This window comes from Mytilus trossulus, chromosome 5 (assembly GCF_036588685.1).
Source record: "Mytilus trossulus isolate FHL-02 chromosome 5, PNRI_Mtr1.1.1.hap1, whole genome shotgun sequence".
Lineage (NCBI taxonomy): Eukaryota > Metazoa > Mollusca > Bivalvia > Mytilida > Mytilidae > Mytilus > Mytilus trossulus.
In genome coordinates this window covers 43,289,809-43,303,021 of record NC_086377.1, presented here as the reverse complement: position 1 = coordinate 43,303,021, position 13,213 = coordinate 43,289,809, and the positions used below count along the sequence as shown (strand labels likewise).

The 13,213-nt window shown below is 33.7% G+C and overlaps 1 protein-coding gene across 1 annotated transcript; it reads left to right on the top strand.

Annotated features, from left to right (window-relative positions):
• Positions 1-279: 279 nt before the first annotated feature.
• On the top strand, positions 280-13,083 carry LOC134717970 (oncoprotein-induced transcript 3 protein-like). Its single transcript, XM_063580471.1, has 5 exons — positions 280-393; positions 10,173-10,376; positions 10,977-11,156; positions 12,443-12,508; positions 13,016-13,083. Exons 1-5 carry the CDS (start codon positions 336-338, stop codon positions 13,081-13,083), a joined length of 576 nt encoding a protein of 191 aa, XP_063436541.1. The 5' UTR covers positions 280-335.
• The last annotated feature ends 130 nt before the right edge of the window (positions 13,084-13,213 follow it).

Genomic DNA, 13,213 nt, shown 5'->3' with positions numbered 1-13,213 from the left:
TACATTAGTGCCAATGTTTTAAGGGCATTTTATTTTGCATTAGAGCTTAAGAAGAAGCATCAAACCAAATAAAATTATTGAGCACTCTTTTCGAACGGCTAGTATTTCAAATCTTTAGATCTGGTAATGTTATATCATGTCGTTGAAAGTCTTACTGTAAAAATAATCAACCAATGATTTAATGTCTTACATAATTATATGAAACACGGAAGTTTGATGTGCTTGATTAACGTACTGAGTGAGTAGTATACCTGTGATTTGAACGATTTATATGCATTAACGAAATATCAGGCAGTCTTTGCGTAATTCAGATAAAAGACATTTTTTAAACCAAAATGTGTTTAAAATTAATTTCAATATCCGTATTGATTTACGTGGGACATGCATTTCCAGGTAAGAATCTTACATATGCTTCATTCAGATTATGAAGATAGCAAAACACAAAAATGTCATGCGATTTTGTTTTTACTATACCTTACATCTAATTGTTTTAAATTAAATAAGATTTGAGTAAGGGGGACATTGTCATTAATTTTGGTCTTTAACTTAAAGCGACAAAGGTAATAAATACTTTACTGAGCATCTAACGTTTCTCATATGTATTCAACGTATGTGTGATGCTATCATTAATGTAAGCGAGATATAATACAGTATAAACCATGATAAATTGTCTGCTGTAAAAAGTTAAAATAAATAATTCCACACTCCGAGGAATATATTTAAAAAGAAGGTCCTTTATCAAATAGCATTATCAAAAGGTCAAATACATCAAACTCATGGATAACAATTGTCGAATTCCCAACTTGGTTCAGACATTTTCTGATGTAGAAAATGTTGAATTAAACCTGGTTTATATCTAGATTAACCCTTACCTGTATAACAGTTGCATTAAATTCCATTATATTAACAACCATCTGTGGACATAAAAAAACAAATATAATAATAAAAAATGCCAAACATTGAGGTACATCAGTCAACATTGTATTATAATCTTAGGCCGTGTTCACATTGACCTAAACTCGGTGTTGTGTTAGTGTATATCACACGTAAACAAACCACAATTACATTCCCATTGATCAAATTCAATGTGTACATGTAGTTTAAATAATGTTTTATCTTCATGCAGTCGATAGTCAATGTAGGCCTTGTGAAGGTTGAGTATACACAAAAAAAAGTATTAAGAACATGAATTTTACCATGTATATTTAAAGAAGACACTTCTTTTTTTGAAAATAAAACTGATATTTATAACAATGACGAGTCCTATGTCAGACGTACTTATGTATATATATATATATATATACAATTCGTCTAAACATCAACCCAACAATGTTAGATCTGTAAATTTGCTTTCGCAAATTTTTGGTTCTTCCCTCGCCGGGATTCGAACTCATGCTACTGTGATATCGTGACACCAAATCGCCTGCACTGCAGCCGTCCCGCTAGACCACATGACCACCTGGGCTTTCAAAAAAAAAGAGCTCTCGCTGGCCATGTGTTACCTTTCCACGTCAGTTTTAATCTAGCGGCGTACTACAATACATGATATATAAGGCATGAAGATGTTATTGTTACAGATCAGCTAAATTATCTATAGTAAAGGATCCTACAAATTAATGTAAGATACAGTCACAGAAAATAATTATATTCATAAGTACGTCTGAGTCAGTGACAACCCTACAACAGATGTATCCATCGGATCGCCATCAATGATGGTGATACATGGCTGTGTACATAATGTATATACAACTCGTCTAAAAATCAACCCAACAATGTTAGATCTGTAAATTTGCTTTCGCAAATTGTTGGTTCTTCCCTCGCCGGGATTCGAACCCATGCTACTATGATATCGTAACACCAAATCGCCTGCACTGCAGCCGTCCCGCTAGACCACACGACCGACTGGGCTCTCAAAAAAAGAGCTTTCGCTGGCCATGTGTTACCTTTTCACGTCAGTTTTAATCTAGCGGCGTACTACAGTACATGATATATAAGGCATGAAGATGTTATTGTTACAGATCAGCTAAATTATCTATAGTAAAGGATCCTACAAATTAATGTAAGATACAATCACAGAAAATAATTATATTCATAAGTACGTCTGAGTCAGTGACAACCCTACAACAGATGTATCCAATGATGGTGATACATGGCTGTGTACATAATGTATATACAACTCGTCTAAACATCAACCCAACAATGTTAGATCTATATATAACTCGTCTAAACATCAACCCGACAATGTTAGTTCTGTAAATTTGCTTTCGCAAATTTTTTGTTCTTCCCTCGCCGGAATTCGAACCCATGCTACTGAGATATCGTGACACCAAATCGCCTGCACTGTAACCGTCCCGCTCGACCGCACGATCACCTGGGCTTCATAAAAATGAAGCTTCGGTCGCCGGGTGTTACCTTTCCACGTCAGTTTTAATCTAGCGTCGTACTACATGTACAGTACATGATATACAAGACATGGAGATGTTATTTTTACAGATCAGCTAAATTATTTAAAGTAAAGTATCCTACAAATTAATGTACGATACAGTCACAGAAATAGTCTAGTCAATTTAGTGAACAACCTGCAACTAATTGCAACACAAGGTTTTTCTCTGAAAAACAAGTCTATTACTATCTATGAACAACATACTAAAACTATACAAAAATATATTTTGCGGAAAGTGGTTTAATTCACGAAAATATTTTGTAGTAAAAGGAAGGTAATATGAGTTACTTCCCCTTTTTGCCAAAATTGATAAAAAATAATTTATCCAAAAAATATTCTTTATTTTTTAAAACAGTTTGAGTAATATAATACAATGCATAATTATGTCAATTCAAAAGAATAATATTACAAGTTGATCACTTTCCTGTATCAAAGTTTGTAAAATTAAATAAAGATATAGACCGAGATTGTGTTCTGCTTTTTTACAATTCGAAGATCTAATTCTCCACAATAGTGATGGTATACAACCTATAACAGAAGACCATTCAGAATTTCTGAGTTAGATTAACCAACTAGTCAAATCCTACTAGGTTTTTGAAAGAAATCTACCCCTGTGTTAAAGTTAATTTAAGTTGGGGAAGGTGTTTGGCCATTAGAAATTGATTTTTGTTTGCAAGACTAATTTTTTGAAATTCTAAGTTTTAATTTATTTTTTACCACAACTTTTACATGTTTTAAAAGAGAACATTTTTTTTTTCATTTTTCTTCTTGAACAAACATGTTAGGATTTAGAATCAAACAATGTTTTTCAAAAAAAAAAATGATGAGTGTTAAATGATTGTATGTTAGAATGAAAATTCCAGGCTCCTGAAGCAAATAATAAACTACTCATGTAATTAGCAACGATCTCAGTACTTGCACACCATATACATAAGGTTTGGCTGTAACACTTAACCCACAAGGGTGTACGTTCCATACCAGGAAAGTCGCCTCCCAAAACATCAATATAACATATAATAATATCACTGTACCCACTTTTCACTGGTTTCTAATCAGATGTGTACAGATTTATATTTTAGTCGGTGACAAGAGTATTAATCATTCATCAACTGTAATAAGCTTTGAACTAGCTATTGGAACTCAGTTTCATTTCGTTAATTGGTTTAGTATATACTCTGTGCTGACCTTTTTGAGCTGAGCCCTTTCAAAATGATTTTACAATTTGCACTTATGCTGTTTGCTATTTCACAAGTGTTCCTTATTATGGAAGGACGAAGTGCATGCTCGCACACATGGTTAACCCTGCACACTATGAGTATGATTATCACAAGTAAGTGGCCCTTGAGAACATGGTGGTTATTGTTTGTTGTCTGTCATATTTATTTTTCCATTCATTGTCTTAACAGTTTCATATTTTAACGATGAGCTATTTTTGTTGTTAACATTCACACCATCATCATTGTTATCTCTTGTGGACATTTTTGTCATTTAAGAAATAATTCATGGGGGCTTGAATTTATCGTGATTTTACCACGGGTTGGCCCTTTATGACAAATATTTTACCCTGAGCGTTAGCGAGGGGTAAAATATCGGCATAAAGGGACAACCCGTGGTAAAATCTAGATACATTCAAGCCCCCATGAATTATTTCGATTCTAATAGGACAAATACGACAATTCTTTTGGATCAAAGCGCTCTAGGTGGAGGCACATATTTGCCGTTCTCATAAATAAACGCACTATTAAATTGACGTAAAAGAACGGAACAAACTGAATTAGTGACATTTTTTAACTATTTAAAATAACGTATTTAGATAGTTTTGTGTGAATTTAAAGGATAATAGAATGCCAAAAATACAATATCTTATGTTTTTAGAATGGGGAGTGTTTACAATAAATCATGTTTTAGAGAAGGATCTTAGCAATGCTTTTTTATGGACATATATATCTTTGACCATAATTATATATTTCATACAGCAGACAACCCATGTTAGTTCTTTGTCATTATCCTTTGATTAATGTTTCAGACCACCACATACGGATTTACAGGGTACACACAAAAGGCGCTGCAGGGGCGTATTCAGCCATTTTAAAAAGGAGGGTTTCCAAACCAGGCAAAAAAGGGGGGTTCCAACTATATGTCCCCATTTAAATGCATTGATCGGCAAAAAAAGGGGGTTCCAACCCCGGAACCCCCCTGTATCCGCCATGCCCTGTTACCATTAACACTCCAGGAAGTGATCCCATCAATTCATTCAACAGTCGGCTTATCGCATTTTCAACATGTAAAATGTTGTAACTTTGGTACAATTGCTATTTAACTTCAAGCTATTGAGAGGTAAAATTATAATCATATTGACAAAGCTTCTCTTGAAATTGCCTTAAACAATTTCTCCATTGCATGCTAATTCAGTGAACCAGTGTATGTGCCAAAAAATTAAAAAGCTTACATATCTGAAATTAAACCTGCTAAGTAAAATTGGTCTGTGTCTAACTGTGACTTTATTCAATTCAAATGTTGAAAAAGTAGCTGACGGAAAAAATACACAAAAAAGGACTACAATCAATGACGATGTAATGGCACTAGAAAAATAACTCTTCCAACAATTAACATTACAAATCAAAGGCAGTAACCAAACTGATCGACAGTTATTTTTTAACACAATCTAATTTTTGGTTTAGTATAGCTACATATTTAATTACTATAAATACATAACAGTTATGTAAGATAACAATTTCAAACTTCCACAAAATGCACTTCTTTTAAACTGAGTTTTACTGCGTGTTTATTTATTCTTCATTGTCTAGAGAAACTATGGGAGGGTTAAGTTCTCAAACAACATGTTTTTCTCCCAGTCACATTAGTACACTTATCCCAAGTCAGGAACCCCTAGCCTTAGTTTGTCTTGCTTTATGGTTTTTGTTGTTGATAATTTTGGTTCATGTATATGTATTGGAGTTTAAAGACTGGTTTCAATTTCGCTGAACTAATGTACACAATAATTAAAGGGTTCAGCTGAAGTCCACCTTCGTGTGCTGGATTCACTTGCTATGTTGAAGACTGATAATAGGGAACTTGTTTTCTCTTGACACATTTCCTGTTTCCATTCTCAACTTTACGTTTTTAAAAATCAAGCTGGAAGTAACCAAGATTTTAAAATTTTCATTTGTTATGCCCCTCACTTAGGGGTACTTTGTCTTTCAGTCTGAGCGTTCATTCATTCATTCATCTGTCTGCCCTGCTTCTATTAAAGTTTTTGGTCAAAGTAGTTTTTGAAGAAGTTGAAGTCTAATCAACTTGAAACGTATTGCACATACTCCCTGTGATATGCTCCTTCTCATTTTGCCAAATTACAGTTTTGACCCCAACTTCACGGTCCACTGCACATAGAAAATGATAGTGCGGTGGGGCATCCATGTACTATGGACTCATTCTTATTTTGTGATTAGTTTGTAAAACAAAATATTTCACACAACAAATTGGTAATTATTGATATTGATAACAAGAGGAATACATATGCATATACATGTAATCATAAGATAATAAAGTCTGTCTATAAAGATCCTATGTTAAAAGTCTTGACCAAGAATAACCATGAATAACCGAGCCTTTTATTTCCATTTTCAAAATTTTTATGTACACATCATATTTTACACAAGAATTACATTTTTTTAATGCTAATTTCTATAGGACTTCTTAGGATAAACATCAGAAAGTATTTACTATTTATATCCCAATTCGAAAGTTTTAACCACCAATAACCAAGATTTTTTTTTCAATTCCAGTTATTGGGTTTTCTGTCTCAAAACATAAATTCAACTAAATTACCCAAATATTAATACTGATAACTCAAAGACTTCACAAAATAAACATAAAATAGTATGTTCTTTTTTCTATATAGATCATGCAATCTTAAAAATATTAACCATTAACAACGGAGATTTTCTGCGTTTCCAGTTTTCGACGTTTTTTCACAAAAAATCACTCATTTCACCTCAAAATTACTTCAATATGAATAATAATAACTAATGGACTACTTTAAAGTCTAGTAAGATAAGGTTTCCTGTCTTCCACAAGCTTTAGGTCTAAAAATGCAACAATGAATAATAATTTTTCTTCTTTTCCAGTTTTCAGCATTTTTTCTCTAAAAACCACGTATTTCACCCAAAAAAACCTTTTCCGCAAATCATATCAATGTATAGTTTTAGTATGTTGTTAGTACAAGTCTATATTACAATTTTCACTAAAAAAAGCTTGTGTTGCAATTAGTTCGCATATTTTTTTCTCTTCCCTCGCCGGGATTCGAACCCATGCTACTGAGATATCGTGACACCAAATCGCCTGTACTGTAACCGTCCCGCTAAACATCACGACCACTGGGTTTCATGAAACTGAAGCTTTCGGTGGCCGAGTGTTACTTTTCCACGTCAGTTTTAATCTAGCGTCGTACTACAGTACATGATATATAAGGCATGCAGATGTTATTCTTACAGATCAGCTAAATTATCTATAGTAAAGGATCCTACAAATTAATATAAGATACAGTCACCGAAAAATAATTATATTTATAATTACGTCTGAGACAGTGACAACTCTACAACAGATTTATCCATCGGATCACCAGTAGTGATGGTGATACATGGTTGTGCACATTATGTATATAAAACTCGTTTAAACATCAACCCAACAATGATAGATCTGTAAATTTGCTTTTGTAAATGTTTTGTTCTTCCCTCACCGGGATTCGAACCAATGCTACTGATATATCGTGTCACCACATCGTCTGCACTGTAGCCGTCCTGCTAGACCACACGACCACCTGGGCTTCATAAAAATTAAGCTTTCGGTGGCCGGGTGTTACTTTTCCACGTCAGGTGTAATCTAGCGTCGTACTACAGTACATGATATATAAGGCATGAAGATGCTATTCTTACAGATCAGCTTAATTATCTATAATAAAGGATCCTACAAATTCATGTCAGATACAGTCACAGAAAATAATAATATTAAGAAGTACGTCTGAGCCAGTGGCAACTCTACAACATATTTATCCATCGGATCACCAACAGTGATGGTGATACATGGCTGTGTACATTATGTATATACAACTCGTCTAAACATCAACCCACTAATGTTAGATCTGTAAATTTGCTTTTTTCAATTTTTGTGTTATTTCCTCGCCGGGATTCAAACCCATGCTACTGAGATATCGCGAAACCAAATCGCCTGCACTGTAGCCGTCCTGCTAGACCACACGACCACCTGGGCTTCATAAAAATAAAGCTTTTCGGTGGCCAGGTGATACCTTTCCACGTCAGTTTTAATCTAGCGTCGTACTACAGTACATGATATATAAAGCATGAAGATGCTATTCTTACAGATCAGCTTAATTATCTATAATAAAGGATCCTACAAATTCATGTAAGATACAGTCACAGAAAATAATAATATTAAGAAGTACGTCTGAGCCAGTTACAACTCTACAACAGATTTATCCATCGGATCACCAGCAGTGATGGTGATACATGGCTGTGTACATTATGTATATACAACTCGTCTAAACATCAACCCACTAATGTTAGATCTGTAAATTTGCTTTTTTCAATTTTTGTGTTATTTCCTCGCCGGGATTCAAACCAATGCTACTAAGATATCGTGAAACCAAATCGCCTGCACTGTAGCCGTCCTGCTAGACCACACGACCACCTGGGCTTCATAAAAATAAAGCTTTTCGGTGGCCAGGTGATACCTTTCCACGTCAGTTTTAATCTAGCGTCGTACTACAGTACATGATATATAAGACATGAAGATGATATTCTTACAGATCAGCTAAATTATCTATAGTAAAGGATCCTACAAATTCATGTAAAATACAGTCACAGAAAATAATTATATTAAGAAGTACGTCTGAGCCAGTGACAACTCTACAACAGATTTATCTATCGGATCACCAGCAGTGATATTGAAACATGGCTGTGTACATTATGTATATTCAACTCGTCTGAACATCAACCTAAGAATTTTAGATCTGTAAATTTACTTTCGCAATTTTTTAGTTTTTCCCTCGCCGGGATTCGAACCCATGCTACTGAGATATCGTGACACCAAATCGCCTGCACTGTAGCCGTCCCGCTAGATCACACGACCACCTGGGCTTCATAAAAATTAAGCTATCGGTTACCTTTCCACGTCAAAAGCAAATTTACAGATCTAACATTGTTGAGTTGATGTTTAGACGAGTAGTTTATAAATAATGTACACAGCCATGTATCCCCATCACTGCTGGTGATCCGATGGATAAATCTGTTGCAGAGTTGTCACTGACTCAGACGTACTTATATATGTTATGCGTTTACTTTTCTACATTGGCTAGAGGTATAGGGGGAGGGTTGAGATCTCATAAACATGTTTAACCCCACCGCAATTTTGGGCCTGTTCCACTTCAGGAGCCTCTGGCCTTTGTTAGTCTTATATTATTTTTAATTTTAGTTTCTTGTGTATAATTCGGAGTTTAGTATGACGTCCATTATCACTGTACTAAAATACATATTTTTAGGGACCAGCTGAAGGACACCTACGCCTGTGGGAATTCTCGCTACATTGAAGACCCATTGGTGGCCTTCGACTGTTGTCTGCTCTATGGTCGGGTTGTTGTCACTTTGACACATTCCCCATTTCCTTTCTCAATTTCATATATGCAAAATGTGTTGGTATATTTGTTTGCTAAAGGAGTTAGCATTTGACTTTTATCGGGGTGGGCTGGGGTGGATGGATGCTAGGATGAAAAATGATGTCCTGACTTTTTAAGTCGTCGTATCTGTCCTTCCTTTTTTTCATTATTTTCGGTCTTGGCCATTTTTGTATTAGTCTAACGTGGCTTGCAAAGTTGCCTACACATTTGAGTTAGATTCTATATTATAATCATATTAATGACATAAGCATATTTAACTAGTGTGGACAAATATCATGTACAGGCAATTGAACCAGGTGGATGAATGTGACAAATTTAATGTAAAACCAGTGTACATAATATTAAACTAATGGTAAACATATTTACTGTACATGTTATTAAGTGTGAACACGGCCTTAATCACTATAAAAACAAACAATTATGTCAACGAAAAAGCATATTTGACAAAGCACACAAGTAAAACAGAAAACTATATCTCCATTGACATATCTTTGAATTATGAAGAAGTGAATCTGGAAGTATTCAATACGAAAACACTTGATATAAATTCCATCAACACACCGAAAAAACTGACAGAATACCTTTTAATGCTATTTTTGTAATTTTCTAACTTCAGTTTGTATATATTTTATGATGTGCCCAACACACTTATATAACACACATATATAATACACACATGTATAAGTAACAAATTGCTTTTTCGCAAACCGTATGCTTGTCAGTATATGCTTGTTTTGGAAGTAATAGTGCTGGCTAATGTTGCATTTGCATGTATGCTCCATAGATATCTTGCTTTTAAAAACAAATGCATAATTGAAATTAATAAAGTTTTTGATTTATAACAATGACACAATGATTCATAAAATTAGCAAGCGGCAAGCTCTCTGCACGTTAAGAGACTTACAATAACTCCATAGGTAACCTGTTGTGAGGCACAATTTATATCCATATATTATACAACCTTAAACAAAACATGTTAATGAAATATATATTTTTTCTAAACTGCTTATTAAGTTTGTCATTTTAATATATTTGTAGAGCCCTGTGAAACTCTTAATGCCATAGATAATTGGAAACGATCAGCAGCCAACAATTTAACAGACAATACTTTCCTGTGCGACTCAAGGTTAAAAGAAGGGTGGTATAGAATTACTAGCACAGCTGGTGAACGTATGCCTACCGAATGCTTGATCGGTGGATACAGATGTGGCACAAAATATCCGATATATTTGTCAAGGAAAGGTAACCTTATTCAAGTTAGAAAGGTACATTTGTTGAATGACTAATATTATGTAACATTACATTCCTGACACTTATAAATCCTTATGTAACATGACAGTGATAACTTACATTATGATATTTGATGCAAAGAGACTCGAATAATTGATTGTTGGTGTTTTATTGCGATTTTGAAATGCCACTTTTCGGCTATTTCGGTGGCGATCAGTTTTCGTTGGTGTGGAAGTATGGGTGCCCAGAGAAAACAATTTACTTTCGAAAGGAGAACTGACAATCCTAGTCAATTACGATTGGAGTCAAGTGCAATTACATAAACGAGGTTCGAACTCACAACTCAGTGTTGACTGGCTAGTGATTACCATACCACGTGGTCACCGACGCCCCTCCAAGAGACCCGAAAAAACTCATTTAAATTATATATGTGCATATATTAAAAAATGTAATCACATAATACCGTAAATGTTCATTTATGGTGTTTCAGTAATATTTCGACAATGCCTGGCAAAATTTAGGGTTTGTTTGCTTTAGCCTCCTATTTTCAGTTTGATTTCATTGGTTGGTTTAATTTTGTGACGACACTTATACATACATTTACTGCCTTAGGTGTAACTACTGGTGAAGATATTTTCCCCGAAACTGGCAAAATTGTTAACAGAACAGCGTACGAAGTACTTGATGACCGATGTGTAAATGAAGAATATCCTATAAGAATAAAAAACTGTACATTATACTTGGTGTACTACCTGCGACCGACACGAGGTTGCCCCACAACATACTGCTTTGGTATGTATATAATTGTGATTAATTTAAGAAAAGAGGTAATTTGAATGTATAAAGTATTATGTTCACGTAAATATATTTATTTATGACAATATACCATGCTACCGACAATAATTACTCTAAAAAATATTTCATTTCATAATATTATAATTGAGAGTATAAGCTTTTGTCAAGTAAGAACTTCAAGTTTCATAACGGTATTTCATCATTTCAAATGTCCAAGATAAATCAGACATGGTTGTACATTTGATTTGTGTTAACTCCATAAAGTTTTAATCTCGGGATTATTGGAAGTGTTCCAGAATTGAGACTGGTAAATGTGATTACAAAAAACTGTCAGTTACGTATCCGCAGCAATAGGTGATATAACATTATTATCCACTTCTTCGAAATACCGTCCTTTTTAACAACATAGCTTAAATAGAATTCATTTAAAACATTGTCGTTTAGAATCACTAAAGTAATCAAGTGACAACCAATAAAAAGTTTCCTGCAGATCAAACGACACAGAAAGATTTATACTTAAACCATATATCTATGTGTGTCAATCTAGGATTTATTCAAATAAATCATTGAAGCACAACCAGGGAAAATTATTTGGTTCCATAGTTTCCTCTTTCAACATTTCAAGCTTATAAAAAGAGATCGCATTGACTACTATAGATTCAACATACGCATTGAATAAACTTCATAATCTAAGCCAACCGGGAACTAAATCACACCCCTGTCTCTTTACAACAACTATGAGATAATTAATTGTTCCTTTTCAGTCTTATAGTTATTGAAAATTCCATTGGACGCAATATTCGAATTTTATATCTAACACTTCAACTGACACTTAAAATTCAAAATACATGTTTTGTATCAACGTCAGAAAAAGTATTACACAACTTCAAAAGCAACGCATGATCTACATTATCTAGCATGTTATCTTTCTGAAAAGAAAACAAACAAAACTTATCTTTAATATTTCAAAGATGCTTTTAAATTTTGTTATACATTGAGAAATTATCCCTTTTATAAATTCGTTGGAAACAATGTAACCTATTGCACTGATGTCAAAAGTACTTAAATAAATTGTTTCTTCTTAAAACAATTAACCGTCATTAGAAAGTGATGAGCATTGTTGTAGAGGATACAAAATGTTAAATGGCCGTTACATTTACACATGTTTAAGGCTTTTTCACATTTATTAAGTACATTTTAATCATAATAATGCAAATTCCAATGAAATTACCCTTTTAACTTCTTTCTATTGTAAAGAAAAATAAATCATAATGTTATCCTAGGTACAGAAATGCCGTGTCCAGATGGACAACTCTCACAAACGGGATTTTCTCCAGGCTGTAGTAATGGTTGGTATTTTTTTTCATTACATGTAAAAATATTAATTGGTATATTCTAACTGATTTAATTTGGTCAAAAATATTCACAGGTCCAACTTTTTTTATTGGTTTTATTGACAATTGTTTTAAAAATGTATTTTTTTGTTAATAAAGAACCCTCACTACAATCATAACCATTATTCAAATGAATGTCTGATCTATTTTCAATGGATTGACAATATTAATATAACAATCGTTCAGTTGGTATGAAGTCAATTCATCGTTCTCTTCATTAAGGTATATTTATACCTGTATCAATCCCATACAGTAGTTAGATGTATAGATTATCGTTGGTCATATCTACGAGATTGTTTTTTTTGTCGGAGCCGTTACGTCGAAAGTAAGAAAAGCAATCAAGTTTAGATAACACATACTACTCTATTTATCACTATAATGTGCTGAAAAAGGATATTATCAGTCAGTAAGATTATATAGAGATACTACTATAATATAATCATTACACGCAATGAATTTTAGTCAAAGCACCACCTAAATGCCAGCTTTGCATTGACAAGACATGTTTTGTTAAAACTTACGGTGCATAAATATTCATCGTCATATCAGTCATATAATTATGTTTAACTGCAAAAAGACTGGGTAATCTATATATCTGAGACAGTAGACGCAAAGAAAACCATCTATTATCATAGTCTGCAAAACTGTTAGGAATTTTGG

Excerpts from the sequence above, each read along its gene's own strand:
- LOC134717970 (XM_063580471.1), top strand. The coding sequence starts at position 336 with ATGTGTTTAAAATTAATTTCAATATCCGTATTGATTTACGTGGGACAT. Across the intron at positions 10,377-10,976 it reads GATATATTTGTCAAGGAAAG|GTGTAACTACTGGTGAAGAT; the intron begins GTAACCTTATTC and ends TTACTGCCTTAG. Across the intron at positions 12,509-13,015 it reads TTCTCCAGGCTGTAGTAATG|TCAAAGCACCACCTAAATGC; the intron begins GTTGGTATTTTT and ends AATGAATTTTAG.